Source organism: Triturus cristatus, chromosome 2_1, assembly GCF_964204655.1.
Source record: "Triturus cristatus chromosome 2_1, aTriCri1.1, whole genome shotgun sequence".
NCBI lineage: Eukaryota > Metazoa > Chordata > Amphibia > Caudata > Salamandridae > Triturus > Triturus cristatus.
In genome coordinates, this window is record NC_140581.1 from 719,688,496 (window position 1) to 719,704,760 (window position 16,265).

Genomic DNA, 16,265 nt, shown 5'->3' on the forward strand with positions numbered 1-16,265 from the left:
ACTATTGGGGAAGCAGACCAGGCAGTTGAAATTATAATTATGGGCAATGTCCCGGGTTATCCCCCGAACTTGTAGCATATCTGCTGGAACTTTCGTTAAAGGAAGGGCTAATCCAAGAATCATAAAGGGACTATTGATCATTCCAATATATGAGAATGTCTCGTGGGAAAGTCCGGATAACTATCACCTTATGTTCTTAATTTACGCAAAGTGTAAAATTGTAAAGATTATTTTCTTTAAAGGTCTCAGCCCTGTGACTAGTCTAGGCAGTGTCCTGTAGGGTGAAAAACATAGTTGTTCATGCCCTCCGTTCGCACATGATTATGTTGACGTTTAAAAAGTTAAGGCAGTTCAAGATCTATCTAAAATGTATCAGTCTTAATCTTAAGATTGATTTTGAATTTAATTTTTCTTGTTTTTTTGCTTGAGGACACATGGTCATTTGAGATGTGAAAAGAAAAGCTGTTAAGATAACCCAAAGTATCAGTCAAAGCTGTGTCCTGACTCTGACTTTGTTCAGCTTATTTCTCAATTGATGTTGAAACACATCTATTGATTGCAGAGTATACTTCCCATAAGATATTTGCTGATAACTCTGTTTTAATTTCTGCTTTTCAGCAGCTGGGGCCTAAAGTCATTTCCCTAAACCTTTTCTTGATATGCTAAGCCAGAATGTTGAGAATTAACTACAACAAATACTACACCGCCTTCTTCCAAGTCATTAGTCACTGTTTCCAGTCCTGGACGTTTCTGTGTTAACCTACTGCACTACGCGTGTTGTAGTCTTGCTTTGCTTCTGTTGAACTACTTAGACTAAAACACCCGGATATAATGGATATCAAGGATTGCAGTGGAACCTTCAGGATTGGGGACAGTGTCTATAATGACCTTGAGCGAGTTGGTTATCCATGCTGCAGGTGAGGGCCCGCAATGGGTTCGTAAAGGCAATTAGATTGTTAGCACCCTAAAACTCGAAAAGAATGAGGGCAGCGGAAGATCCTTGCGTTATTTTTATCGTGTTAGTTCATTCATTTCCTTTAGTCGTGTCACAACCACATTTTTTTAACTGGTGTTTTCAAAATATTATAAGCCACGCAAATTTGTTTTTACAATGTTCTTACTGAGTATACCATTTGAAAAACCTCTGAAGCTTCCTTTTATTATTTGATGGCAATCAGGACCTCTTGTTTCACCAGTTGTAACTGCCACAGAGGTAGTTTATATTAAGAGACATATACCAGGCTGCCATTAAGAATAAATATAGTATAGCACGACTAAACACCTGCCACTGCTTTATTTCTTGGATGGAAAACAATTAGTTTGCTCTCTCATTCTTCTGGGAAGTAATTATGAGGAAAACCGAATGCATGTATATCACTTTCTTTTTAAGTAAATACAACAAATATGTGCGCCTTTATTGATGACACACGAGAGCATTTTAGACAGAACAGTTAAATGTTTTCGTTCTTTTTTTCCCTCTGCAGACTAAAGCAGTTGGTTACCAGTTACCTTCATCGACGTATTCATACACCCATTTGCAGCCCATTCTGTATGCACTTGGGGTGGGAATGTCTACTAAAGAGGCAGAGCACCTGAAATTCCTGTATGAAGGAAGTGAAGAATTTAGCTGCTTGCCAACCTTTGGAGTAATCCCTTCACAGGCTGCCATGATGAGTGGTGGACTGGCCACTGTTCCAGGCCTGAGTATTGATTTTACAAGGGTATGTGCATTACATATATGTGGTTTTCGTATATCTAATTTGAGTTTTTCCAACAGGCAGTAATTCAGCAACAATCCTGATATGCCCCTCCTGGGGCTCTGACCGCAGTTCACCTAATTTCTTCAGCAGTGTGTTGCTCTCCTTTACAGCTTTGACTTCTTTCCCTACCTTCTTCCCAACCAGCTAGGAGCCCTGCTTCTTGAGGTATAGAATGGAAACTGCTCCTAAGAACCATACTGTTGCTTTGAACTCTCATAGGTTCCTGTGTGCCTTTCCTTTTCCTGCATTGGCTTCTGGTCCGTCCCTTGTACATCACTAGTGGTCATCTAGAGTTCAATTTTCCACTTTTGGATAAGTTATGCAGTGTACTTTGTTTTCTGTATTATTTGTTGCAGGGGGTAACTTCTCTTAAGATGCGTTTTAAATATTACTTCAATTTTAAAATCCAAACATTTTTCAAAAAGTGGACCCAACTTCCTTTTCACTTCCATTGGTGCGTACCACCATTTGAAACTGTGTGTTGATTGTTGGAAACCGGTTCGGACACCAGAGTGCCGCAGCCTGTTTCATGTGTCTAGAGGTCCGCCATCTAGTGTGTCTCTTTGCAACTCTTTCTGTCACAGAGGTCTCTCAAACGCTGTATCCTCTTCATAAAAGACAAAGGCAGAGTACAGTACCAACTACAAAAGCTGATGGTCTTGTTGAACACTAGAACATATACTTTATCAGAAATAAATGTGAGAGTAGTCTATTGTTTTTATTTTATTCCAGCCTCTGAAGTGCAAGATGTATAAGTGGCCTAGGGGGTGGTGCAGCAAGACTAAGGGAAAAGAGCGTTGGGGATATGATTGTAAGGGTCCTATGAGGTGAGGTGGGCAACCACCCCAACATCTTTAAATCTCTTTTTGATGTACAAGACTGTAGAATTCCTGACATTAGCGGCATTTGGTGCTCTACCCATCTGCTTGTGGAGTGCTCTATTCAGATTTCCACATGAGGCCAGACCCAAGGGCTGTTGTACGTTTCTCCCTGACCACCGCAGGGGAAAACAGAGCTTTGTCTGCCTTGGACAATTCAGACCGCCTGTTGAAAACAATGGCACCCATCTCTGCTTTTATCACAGCTGTAGTTTGGAGAGGCTTACGAGAAGACTATCTCAGACGAAGAAATTGAGTGTGTGACCCCAAATCTCTCTTATCCCTGAATCTCTCTTATTCAACATATTTGCTAAATGATGACCTACAGCCACCTCCGAATTTCAAGTTTTGCTCCCAAAGCCAATGTGGTTGTTTTCAAAAACCTGCTTTGGATGATGTACTGAAAGGTAAGATTGCTATAGAAGAGCAGCTCTTTCCCTGAGCACATTTGCATGAATACCGATGCTATCAGTGGGCTGAAGGGCAAGGAAAGCACGTGTCCGTTGTACACCTGGGCTTTATCACCATTTCAATAGGTGCGAAGTTCAGTGTCTTGCCTTATGATGGTCAATAATGTTCTAACTATAGGTTACCAATGACAAGGAATGCCCTAATAATTTGATAGATCCTTAATGGTGCCAACAGACCCATCTGTTGAATACATTGCTAGTTGACATCCATACCCTACGCGACCTCTTAAAGTTTGAGTGCAGTAAAAAATGTTTTTCCTCCATTCACCTTAACCTCATGTTAGCAGCATCGATTAGCACTTAAGGAGTTGTCAGGCTTATCAACTCCTATTGAGTGAACTCCAACTTTTGTGGGATTTTGAAATGAATGAATATTAGGAATTGCTTGCACAGGCATGCAGCAGCTCAGGCACAAATACAGCTCATTCCCTCCTGTGAAGCTGAAGTTTCTGGAAGGACTTTCTGTTGTTGAGGTGATGAATTCAGTCCCACAATGAACACCTCCGCTTAGTCTCATAGTTTAGTGCTTGTCAGTCCACTGAAGGCATCCTCTCTTGACTATAAGTACTTCAGTTAAACCAATGCCATTTTTTTTTTAACCTGCCTCATAATGCCACTTAAAGGACACCTGAGGCTGATCTGAGGAACAAATGGAGGGTTTCAAATACGACCCTTGCACATGTCTGCTTTACTGTTAGGATTGAATGGGATGCTTACAAATTGGTTACATTTGGGGTGTATTCTGTTTTGATTTGAAGAAAGCTTACTGTGCCATGGTTATACTAATACTGACGAGTGAATTAGCTGCTTGTATTTAGGGCTGTTTTCCTATGTTTGACTCACTGTGGTTTGACTTCTAAGGGGCGTTTTAGGTTTATGTAACTCTGTCCCCATTGAGAGTATCAGAAGAGAGTTCAGCCTAGACTCTATTTGGATTCAATCTCTATTATGGGATTTTATGTTCTGCTTTGGTGTTATGTTATGTTATGTTATGGGGGATTTGTAAAGTGCACAGCTACTCAGAAGAGTGTCCCGGCGCTAAAGAGGTACCCCTTGAGAAGAGAGATCCTGAAAGCTTCCATTTCTGCCCGGCATAAATTATTGATGGAACAGTCAGGTCTTAAGTTGGCGCCTAAAACTAAGGAGTTCAGGTTCAAGTCTGAGGGAAAGAGGCAGTGAATTCCATAATCTGCCTAAAGTCACCTGAAAGGAACGTCCTCCCTTCCTTGAAGAAATTTTGGCACCACTAACAGATGTTGGGCCGAAGATCTTCGCGTCCTACACGGACAGTAGGGAGTAATTCTCTTTCTGAGATACTGGGCCCCGCTATCATGCAAGGCCTTAAAAGCCAGCACCAGCGCCTTAAAGTAAATTCTATTTTTCACTGATAACCAGTGTAAAGTTTTCAGGTGAATTGCCAAATGGGTCCTAGGCCCGACCATCACGATAGCTCTAGCAGCCGCATTTTGCTCTATCTGGAGGCGACCTAATAAGTATTTCGGAATGCCCAAGTACAAAGCATTAGTATAGTCCAGCCTTGAGGTGATCAAGGCGTGTACTACCGTCTGCCTGTGAGACAGAGGCAGTAATGAGAGAAAGTTTCTCATCATTTTTAGGAGCCTAAAGCACATGCCAGTCACCAATTGAACCTGCGACTTCATAGAGAGATCAGAATCTAGTAAGACTCCAAGATTTTTCACAGTGGTAACAGGGCTAGGGGGGGGGAAGGTTGGTCCTGAGGCCACAAATTCCGCCATTCATCACCCGGTATATGTCCCAAAAAGATAATTTCGGTTTTGGCGGAATTCCAAGAAAGTTGGTTCTGGCGAAACCAGTAAAAAATATTGGACAAACATTGATAGATGTCACTTTCGTTAAAAACTTAATCCTTTCCGTATGTAAACAAAAGTTGGGAGTCATCCGCGTAGGTTATAATCTTGGCCCCAAATGTTTCCGCAAGAGGAGCCAGAGGGGCCATATAGATGAGTCGGGCTCAAAACTGAGCCCTGAGGCACTCCGACAATCAGTGAAGGGATCGCTGCTGAAAACGGTGGGGACCAGAAAGATTGCTGACGGTCATTCAAAAAGGAGGCGAGCCAGCTAAGAACCGTACCCCCAAGACCACATTCCCTAAGTCTCTGAAGGAGACGGTCGTGGGGCACGGTGTCAAAAGCCGCCGAAAGATCCAGCAGTATTAAAACTGCCTTTCCTCCTCTATCAAGGGTGACTTTAATGCTTTCAGTGATTTCCAATAGGGCTGTTTCAGTGCTATAGTTAGCTCTAAAACCCGATTGACTGGGATGGAGGGCATTAGTGGCTTCAATAAAGTTAGTAATTACTTAAGTGCCTTTTTGTAATTGAGTTTGCTCAGAGGATCATAACTTTTCCTCCATAAGCGCTCAAGGCATTACAGGCACTTTTGCTCTTTTTCAGCGCCTCTGAGAACCAATGAGCCGAGGGATTACCCCGAGTGGCCCTATGCACTTTAGGAGGAGCAAGGTATAATGTCCATTTATGCAGCCAGCTTTCTAAAGCAAGTGCTGCATCCTCTAAAGGCCCTTCCACAGGGATTGGATGATTGCTTAGTATTTCTGCCAGAGAGTCAGGTGTAATTTACTTAAAAGATCTGACTTCTTTCATTTGTTTGGTACTCTGAGTCCGGGTCTTGTTACTTTCTTTTTTCTGCCAGAAAGTGAGCAAGAAATGGTCAGACCAAACAATAGGTCGAGGGTTATCTAGGTCAATATTGTGTGTGGAGAAAATCTGGTCTAAAATATGCAACTTTGATGAGGGAAAATACCCAATTGGCTCTGAGTAGGTCAGCTGTGGTGACATCGGGTACAGTTGACAAGTCTGCGGTCTCCCTATGGTACCTTTTGAACTGGCAGTTGTCAGGTGAAAGAAACAGCGTCATCTGTAAACTCGTCGGTTCAAAAGACGTTTTAGGACGGTTTCACATTCCTTTGTTAGGTAATTCGTAAGGAAGACTGATTAAAGAATGACAACGAATTATACTTTATGAAGTGATTTAATTTTACTGCCAAGAAATGATCTTCTTGTAATGCCCGTTGCATTTAGTGCACGTAGATTTTATGAATTCTGCGTTGTATGTGTGAAATATACCACGTTCCTAAACCTGTAAGCTCTGAAGAAGAAACAATCTGGACCATCTTTTAGGTGGAAGCCTACATGCGCTGTTTAGCTATTACTGTCTTATGGCCCTGTGTGTAAATTATTAACATTTTGTGGACTGATATGAATTTTTCTAATGAATTACCAAACTCTTTAAGAATTGTCCTACATTGAGTTTTTTTTATTGGTGCTAGAAAATTATTGGAAATATTTTTTATGACCGACTGGCAATATAGAATTTTATGCCTAGATTTTTTCATGTGCATTTACAGCAGTACTTGTGCTGTATGCAATACAGTCTGACCTTTTGAAGGCATTTTTGTTTGCTTGCTAAAACGTTTGTGCGGATATTTGTTTACTTTTTTAACTCCTTCAAAACTGTTATAAAATAAAGTTGTTTCAATCACGTAAACCTTATTTTTACTCTTCCTGCAGCTGTTGCATGGTGAACAGTACCTGGAGGTATACAAACCTCTTCCAACTTCAGGTTAGTAGTTCAATATTCCTTTCATTCAGCAGCTCTCAGCTCTTTGTATTGGGCTCAGTGTTACATTTTGTGTCAGTCCTAAATAAACAAACACGAAAATCGGTATTTAATGTATGGTAATGTAACAAAATACTCTGTGTATCTTTTGACTGCCATTTTCTCTCCTTTCCATTCTATATGTGAAATTGCACAGCAACATTCAAAAGCTTTTATAAATGAGCGCCTTTAGCCCTAGAGAGTCAATTTATCGATTTTAGCAGGTAGCACTCTCCACTCAGCAGTATATAATATTTTAGAGGTGTCCTGACCCACTTTTGTGAGTGGAAGAGAAAAGCACTTATGATACTTGGCACCCAGCTTGTGCTAATGCTCTCTCTTGCTGGTGCATTAGGACCCCTATCTAATGGCAGGTTTAAGCTATACACTTAATTCATTTTATGTCCTTTTCTCACAATCATTTCAGGTTTGTTTGGTTTCCCATTGCAGCAGCATTTAGAAGCAATTTACTTTGCAGTGCTTGTTATATAAAAGACTAAAATAATGTAGCACATTTTGCTGATGACTAGAATGTATTAGTAGCAAAAAGAGGCGCTGCAATGAGTGATTATTGGCCTGGTGCTACGAAGTGCATTAACAGTGTCCATTTTATATGGATTAAATGACATCCATTTCCATGGACATAGGAAGAACTCGCTCTGAAGAATTCTCAAAACTAAAATTTCCGTTAGCATTACGTGGGCTGTGATTACGGGACCTGTATATCAATTCTTTTATGGACAAAGTTCAAGTAATCCACCCTAGTTCTCTCTTGCATACTTAATCTTACATTTGCACTAACTTTACTGGAAACGTATTAACATTTCATTGCTTCGAGCTCTTGTCTGCAAAACCACATTTGAATCTATGCTCCACATTTGGTTGCAGAGCAGGGCCGGCTGTAGCGCTGGTGGCGCCTAGTGCAACAGACTTTGTTGGCACCCCCAATCACCTCCTTCACGGTTTCACTCACTGCCACCTTCTAAGGGTGACCCCACGTCGAACCTTTTCCCATCTCTCACATATATTTATTTTATAGCGCTACTCATCCCGTCTGTACTCCATTGGCATCAGAGATGCTGCACTTCGCCTCCTGAAATCCTTTTTAGTCAGAGAGAGAACAATTCATTGCTGTGGATGGCTGTACATCTAATCCCTTTTCATTACCATGTGGGGGGGCCTCAGGGCTCATCCTGAGTCCTCCTCTGTTTAATATCCACGTCACTCACTTAGCTAGTCTCATTAAAGCCTTTGGCTTTCCGGTATTGCCCTATGCGGACGATACCCAGATTGTGGCCTCAGTGTCTGGGAAACTGGAGTACTCTGTAGTCGATTTCACAGCTGTATGTTGCTTTTAGGCAATTAAATGCCTTATACCTGCCTAAAATTGAACTCTGGAAAAACTGAAGTTCTCTTGTTGGGAAACAACACCTCCTTTTGGTCTCCAAGTTGGTGGCTGCAGAATGTGGGTACCCTGCCAATCCCTGTCTCAAAAGAAAGAAATCTAGGGATTCTTTTTGACAATAAACGGGCATTTGAGGAGCATCAATGCTGTGACCTCTTCATCTTTTTTAATCTTGAAATTTTGGAGAAATTGTTTCCTTTTATTCCAAAGGAGTTACAGAAAATGGTGGTTACCACTCTTGTCCTTTCCAAACTGGATTATTGTAACGCCCCATATACCAACATGCAGCAAAAACGTTTAAACACATTGAAAGTGCAGCAGAATGCGGCAGCCCGTCTGCTGCTTGGGCTTTTGAAGCCTCAGTCTGCATCACAGGCTTTTATCCAGTTATATTGGCTACCAGTCAAAAAGTGCATAGAGCTCAAGGCTTTGTGCATTGCCTTTAAAGCTCTCCATGGTTCAGGTCCTGATTATTTGAAACAGAATTTTATGGTATACTCCTTCCAGGACTCTGCATTCTTCTTCAGCCTACTATATGGTCAATTCTAAATTTAGAAGATCACACTGGGGCTGGAGAGGTTTTGTAGTTTGTACGTCAAAATTATGGAACTCTGTTCCGCTTCTGTTGAAGAAATGCACAACCCTTCTTCCTTTTAGGAAGTCTTTAAAAATGTGGCTTTTTAATCAATGAAGCCGCGCTGTTTTGATCTTTTAGGTTCTTATGTTTTCGATCCATTGATTCCTTCGGTTTCTGCAGCATCAAGACGCCCCCACGCAAAAGCGCGCTTTACAAAATAAATTTTCATTTCACTGTAAACTGTCAGAACTCTTTGCATCATAAACATAATACACAGAGACAATGAGTCCTCAAGAGTGTAACTCAATGTATGCGAAAGGTTACTTAAGACAATGACGAGTGCAAGGTGTAGGAGTGACATGTCAAGCATACTGGTAGGCATTATATATTCAAAGTGCATAAGCGAAGGGGCAGATTAAGGGCCTGATTTATAGTTTGGCGAATGGCTTTCTCAGTCACAAGCATGGCAGATATGCGGTCCGATTTATTACAAGTGGATAATAACCTTTGGCACGTGTAAAATGGCAGACAGGATACACGTTACCTTTATGACACAGTAACCGTCTGCCAAACTCTAAATTGGGCCCTAGTTTTTACAATGTGCCGTAACCAAAGTTTCTGGCCCGCGGACCTTGCAGACATCATACCTGTGTTTTTTTTATATCGCCGGTTGCAGCAGCTCGGAGCTATGGGGGCCGGTCGATTCTTTTAAAAACCATTCACTTGTTAATGAGGCTTTGTTGTATTTCACCTCTTCTTAGCGCCCCTGCATCTCCACTCTGATTGAGTGGAGATGCAGGGGCGCTAAGAAGAGGTGAAATACAACAAAGCCTCATTAACAAGTGAATGGTCTTTAAAAGACCTGTGAAGTACTTGGGTGCGGCGTCTGTGTGTGTTCCTGGGAAGCTGTCTCAGCGCGGGTTGAGGTGACAGCAGGAGACGAGGACAGCAGGGTGAGGTGACGGAGGGCAGCTGGGAGTGAGAGCAGCGGGTGAGGTGACAGAGGAAGGAAGACAGAGGGAGAAAGAGAGGGAGAGGGGAAGACAGAGAGAGAGCGAGAGAGAGAGAGTGACAGAGAGAGGGAGACAGGGAGAGGGAGGGAGACAGAGGGAGGGAGGGAGACAGAGGGAGAACAGAGGGAGAGGGAGGGAGGGAGACAGAGAGAGGGAGACAGAGAGAGGGAGACAGAGAGAGAGCGAGAGAGAGAGAGTGACAGAGAGAGGGAGACAGGGAGAGGGAGGGAGAGAGGGAGGGAGACGGAGAGAGGGAAGGAGAGAGAGGGAGGGGGAGGGAGACAGAGGGAGGGAGACAGAGGGAGGGAGACAGAGGGAGGGAGACGGAGACAGAGGGACGGAGAGGGAGGGAGACAGAGGGAGTGAGGGAGACAGAGGGAGTGAGGGAGACAGAGGGAGTGAGGGAGACAGAGGGAGTGAGGGAGACAGAGGGAGGGAGGGAGACAGAGGGAGGGAGGGAGACAGAGGGAGGGAGGGAGACAGAGGGAGGGAAACAGAGAGAGGGAGACAGAGGGAGGGAAACAGAGAGAGAGGGAGACACAGAGTGAGTGAGACAGAGGGAGACAGAGAGAGGGAGGGAGGGAGACAGAGACAGAGAGGGAGGGAGACAGAGAGGGAGGGAGACAGAGAGGGAGGGAGACAGAGAGGGAGGGAGACAGAGAGAAAGGGAGACAGAGAGAAAGGGAGACACAGAGTGAGTGAGACAGAGGGAGACAGAGAGAGGTAGGGAGGGAGACAGAGAGAGGGAGGGAGGGAGACAGAGAGAGGGAGGGAGACAGAGAGGGAGGGAGACAGACAGAGAGAAAGGGAGACAAACAGAGGAAGGGAGACAGAGAGAAAGGGAGACAGAGAGAAAGGGAGACAAACAGAGTGAGGGAGAGAGAGAGAGAGAGATAGAGAGAGGGAGGGAGACGGAGAGAGGGAGGGAGACGGAGGGAGGGAGACGGAGGGAGGGAGATTGATAGAGAGAGGGAGGGAGACTGATAGAGAGAGGGAGGGAGAGAGGGAGACAGACAGACAGAGAGAGGGAGGGAGGGAAACAGAGTGAGAGAGAGATAGATATAGAGAGCTGTGTGAATGTTGGGTCTGGTGGCTCAGTGGACGAAGGTGTCCGCTGCAGGGGCCTGTGTTCAACCTCATGGTCATAGTTTTTTTTTGCTCTAGACCGCCCCTTCCCCCACCGCCCCCTCCCCCACTGCCCCCGCCCCCACCGGTGCGGCCCTCAGCCACAAACCACACTGTAAATTTGGCCCCCGAGAGAAAGTTTGTGAGTACCCATGTACTAGAAGAATATCATTCCAGCACAAAATTCTATTTTTTTTACTAGATTTAACACTTACCACTTTGTATGTGTGCTGTATAGTGGAGCACACATGCAAAGTTGCAACGGTTTAGAGAAAATAAATAATTTCTCCAACATTACATATGGCTTGAAGGCGACATTTTTTAGTGCTAGTTCTTTTCTACTGAAGTTACTAGATAGGGTTTGGTGTCACAATCCAAAGGTGGGGCACGTCTTCGTACCACCCATGGTATGCCTCCTTGGCGTAAAGTAGTGCCTAGTCCTACGGTGCATTACTTTAAAGTAAGGCTACTGCCCAATGCAATTCAGGATTTGTGCTAGAAAGTAAGCCGCAAAACAGCACTTTGCACTAGGTTTGCAACACTTTTGTGAAGCAGCCTAGGAGCAAAGTCTTAGTAATTGTGCCCCATAAGCATAACACAATGATTTCGGTGTCATACTGCAAACATTCTATTGCTATCCAAATGAACCCTTTTTAGCAGCAACAGCAGAATAGCAAAAGATTGAGCAGAAAAAACACTATGGCTCTAACCTATGCCTTTCCAGTTCCCCTTAGCAGTTTGATTCCAGTTCATCACCCAGTGCGCTATATTTGAAGGATTGCTGCTTTTGAACTCCAAGTAACTGAAGGGTCGCTAGGACAAAAGCAAAAACCCACTGAGCTAGTTACATAAAATACTAATCTGTGACCTCCATGTCCTACGTTGTGCTTTGCGGCAGGAACATTAAGCCGCTATGCAATTATATTATGAGTCAAACCTGTAACTGGACACATTACAGATCTGGCCCTCCAGTGCATTCATCACCAGAGCTGTCATGCCATTGTAATTAGCCCCTGAACAATGCTGCACACAAGGATCTCTGCAGGATGCTCTCATCCGGCCTCCGCCTGTCCTTCAGAGGTCGCCCCTTGACCCCGCCCTCAAGCCTGCACTGACGCAGAGCACGCAATATTGAAATTGCAGAGGATATTTGAATCAGACGAGCACGAGCCACGTTTTTGAGGTTGAGATTGTGAAACTGCCAGGTCGTTGGTCTTTCATAGACTGTGGACATTTCCTAGCATTGATTTCTCAGCAGCAAACGCAATATTCCGTAAAGTGTTCCTGATTGTCAGCTATGCCAGAGCGCTAGGCAAGCCCGAGGTCAGGTCGAAAGGGGTTAGCTCAGAGTTTTCTGCCTTTAGGTGGGAAACCTTTTCCAAGGAGGCCCTGCTATTCAATCCAGTTTCAAGCCAGTGCCTTCAGAACCAGATGGTTGCACCGCAGGTGGTAATAGCACTATCCCGGCCTCCAATGCCATCAGGAGGCGCGCCATTGACCACACAGTATATTTAGAGTTAAAGGAAATTAAATCCGCTTCCACTGCATTGGCAGCACTTTTTATACCTGTGGTTTTTAATCCCAAAAAACAGGGTTGCATCTAAAATCATTCCAGACAGTGATATTAATTGGAGCAGTGTGAAAATCGCATAATTCACATTTGTGTAATTATGCAAAATTGCTGAACAATTATATGAAGTTGCGTATAAATATGCAAAGTGCTTACCTGGCATTCCATGATACATTTTAGCATAAAATGCATCAGCGCATGGAATTTGGATGTGAGGAGGCCTTTCACGCCAAATAAATTCCAATAAACGAAAGCACTATGAACAACAGCCACTCTTGATCTGTTGTTAATCTACCACCAATGGCATGTAATTACGCGATGTGGCGTAATGGCGTGAGCTTGGGAATTTCGCATAATAAAATCAACTAGAGATTTCTGAAATTACAGTAGATCACGCTGGCGTAACAAACATTTGGCCCAGACTGACATTTATTCAATACCTCAAATTTTGCATGTGCCAATAATACCTATACTTGGTTAACCGTTTGACCATCTTGATTACGTTTGATTTGTTTAGATTAACTTAGAGATGGATGTTGTTACACCATCAACCCAGGCATTCCAGTGACTGATGAGGGTAAGCTGGTGTGCAACAGCCCAAGATGTTATTGTCACTGTAGTACTAAACAGGGATGTGCTCTTATCCCAGTTTCATCTGAAAAAGAGGCTCAGGAACAAACGCTTCTGGCAAATCGAAAGATGTGCAGATTGAACAGCGCTGGTGTGATGGCGCATGCGTGCCTAACTTTAGTAGAGCATCCAACACTTGGTGTCCATGACTAATCCGTGTGAGCCCCAAAACATCCAGCTTCCGCCACGTCATCGGTCTCCTGCCTTTGGCAGAAGCCCAGCATGATTAATCTAGCACAGTATTGATGAAAAGGCGTCCACATTAAGAAAGCGTTGGGATGTGACTGCGATACTCAGGGTTGAAGGAGCTGTACAAATTCTGATAGCACAGCAGATTTTGTTTGTCTATTTTTGTCAGATAGCTTATAGTAGTGCAGCAAAAATGAGGCTATCCCGTCCACACCCAGTCAATAGAAAGGAGGTTTCTGTCCTTTTAAGGGACATCGTCTTTCCCAAACCCTTGCATGCTTGCTTTCCATAAAACTTTGTAACATAGCTCTAAGCGAGGAGAGTCCCCTTATAGATGAATGTATGTATTTTGTATATAAAAATACATTGTATGAGAGGTTCTTAGTGTTCTGTCCGCTATGTAGGCAAGTCTTTAAAATGGCATGCTGTGTTCAGACACTGTGACCTTACTTTTATGCAAAACAGCCCTTGCAAAACGATTGATTTTCTTTTTGTGCGACGAAGAGCGTTTCCATCTTTGCCCCTAGAGATGTGGATATGTAAAATATGCAGGTCGAGGGCTCCAGAGAGAGGCGCATTGCTGTCACAAGTACAACCTTGGTATTCAAGGTTACACTTAAACTCCTTTATTCATAATCTTGAGTTTTAAAACGGTTTTTAACAGGGAAGGAAATTCCCTGTGAGCCAAGTCTGCATTGGATAACGAGTGTTAATGTTGAGTAGATAACTAGGGCTTTTTATAAGCAAGAGAATAAATCGCTTATTTCTGCACTTTCTAATGACCCGATGAGCACCACTTGCACGATGGAGTTGCACATTCTAGTCTTTTTCGCTGAGAGAAATTCAAAGCTTGCATTTACTTTATATAAAATAAAAAAATCATTGGCTCTCCCTGTGTCATCTCTCATGTTAATATGTCCCAAATGCAAAGCTACCACATGCTTGTAGTTGTATTGAATATGTCAGATTTTCTAATTGTCAACTTGTCTTCAGAACCTGCGGTTGCGCTCATGATGCACAATTCCGATTGCTAGTGTAAGTTGGCTGTGATAGATGCTGTTACTTGGTTACATTAATCGTGAATAGAAACGCCATTCTACCTGCTCACATTCTTAAGTTGCCTTATCTCCTTAATCACGATGACATTTAACACACATTCATTTGCATGCAAATAAGGTATAATATTCTTTGAACTCAGCTTTGCTTCCACTTCATAGGCACACTATCAAATACCTTGAACATTCTGTACAAGGGCTAAGTTCATCATGCAAACTATTATTTGTTTTGGCTGTTCGACGACAGGGCTTGGGATGGGAACATGGATACTGTTTATTATATAAACAACATCAATCCTTTGTTTAGACAGAGGAGCATTTCGCTGGCAGTGAGTGGTCTCGCCCATGCCAGATTTCCAGCCAGGCTGATTCCTTTTTAGGTCTCGCCTTCGTAGCGCTCATGCGCTGCATAGGCAAAAAGACCTTTTGCAATTGATTCAATTTTCTCCCTTAAAACGTGCACGCGTTCTATTGCCTTCAATGGCAACGCGTGCACATGTGGCGATTCCCTTGTGGGAGTGAGCTTGACACCATATGTTTGTAATTAACTTACAAACACATGGTGCCCCTGGCTTGCTCCCGCAAGGGAAACGCTTTGTGTGCCTCCCACTTTCCCCCACTTGTGAGCGCGAGGTGCGCGCGCTTGTTTTTCTTTTTTGCCACGGCAGCTCGATTGACTGTGCCAGGTCATTGCTTCTCATGGATGCTGCTGGAGCGGGTTGAAGGTATGATCAGTCCCCTCTTGCCTTCTGGGTGCTACTTACTTCCGATGTTCAGTAGTCACTCAGGCAGCAGGAGACTTACTGCAGGACTGTGGCATACCACCACACCGGCCGACCATTCACACGGACCGGCCGAGTAACCACTGGGACAGGGACACATTCCCACACAACTGCTCCGTGTTCTTTTCCAGGCCACCACCTAATGCGGCCGCTGTAGGAGTCCTTTCTTCCCCAGCTGCACTTTCTTCTTCTGTTATGCTTTCCATACTTGGAGGGATACGGGACTCCTATTCTAAGTGCGCTGCCCGGCTTTTATTCACATGCACTGCTGTGACAGCTCTCATGCTTCGCCGCTGGTGTGTGCTTACCGTGCACTTTCTTTTCGCTCCGGTGACAGTACAGTGCTGGGCACCAGACTTTGCCCTCCTACAGCACCTCCTGCCAACTTCATGATCGCGGCGGGCACCCACCTCATGGACAGTGCTGGTCGCCTTGTCTTGTGGCTGGTATTTACCCGCAGAGGGTGTCAGCATCGTGGGCAGCTGAAAAGGATCACAGGATGTGGAGCCGGTACTCAAATCTTCTTTCCCGGCCATTATACATAACTTCATCTCCTTTGCTCAGCTACCGCCCCTCTTCATATTCCTTATCTCATCGGCGTGCTTCTCTCCCCATCCCCCACTGATCTTTTTTCATTGCACTCGAAACCAGTTTTAAAATTATTTAATTAACATTTGCTGGTCCGCACCCCTCATTCGACTTCAGAGCTGCTGTGGCGGACATGAACAAAAACTTTCAGTTTTTCATTTAACACACAGGCTGCAATTCCTAGCACACTGGCCCTGTACATAATTGCGGGTAGGGGGAAACGCTATGTACAGGAACAGGATGTTAACAAATTTGCTGCTTATGGGTAGCACAAACATTCCGAGCACCACTCGTTTTTAGCACCTTGGTGGTTTCTAAATCCTGTGGAGGACACGCCCCCTTATGCAAAAGATGTTAAAAAGTAAACATATGGAAAGCGTTTGTCCATCCTACAAAAAAGCAACTTGCTAAATGCTATTTCTTTTCCACATTAAAATCAACAGAAGACATTTTCATGCGATTACATTGTCTCTTACCTCCTTGTGGTTGTATATTCATTTTCTGCACTTTCCATGTTTCTATACAGTGTCAGTTTGGCAGAGCATGCTTGCCTTTCCATGCCAGCAGC

General features: G+C 43.9%; 1 protein-coding gene across 1 annotated transcript in view; it reads left to right on the forward strand.

Moving 5' to 3' along the window:
* HSD17B4 (hydroxysteroid 17-beta dehydrogenase 4) overlaps nucleotides 1-16,265 on the forward strand; it is a 974,808-nt gene that overhangs the window by 476,058 nt on the left and 482,485 nt on the right. The window contains exons 13-14 of the mRNA XM_085632660.1: nucleotides 1,485-1,721; nucleotides 6,676-6,727. Coding sequence (XP_085488786.1) covers nucleotides 1,485-1,721; nucleotides 6,676-6,727 — 289 coding nt within the window. The remainder of the gene's footprint in view (nucleotides 1-1,484; nucleotides 1,722-6,675; nucleotides 6,728-16,265) is intronic.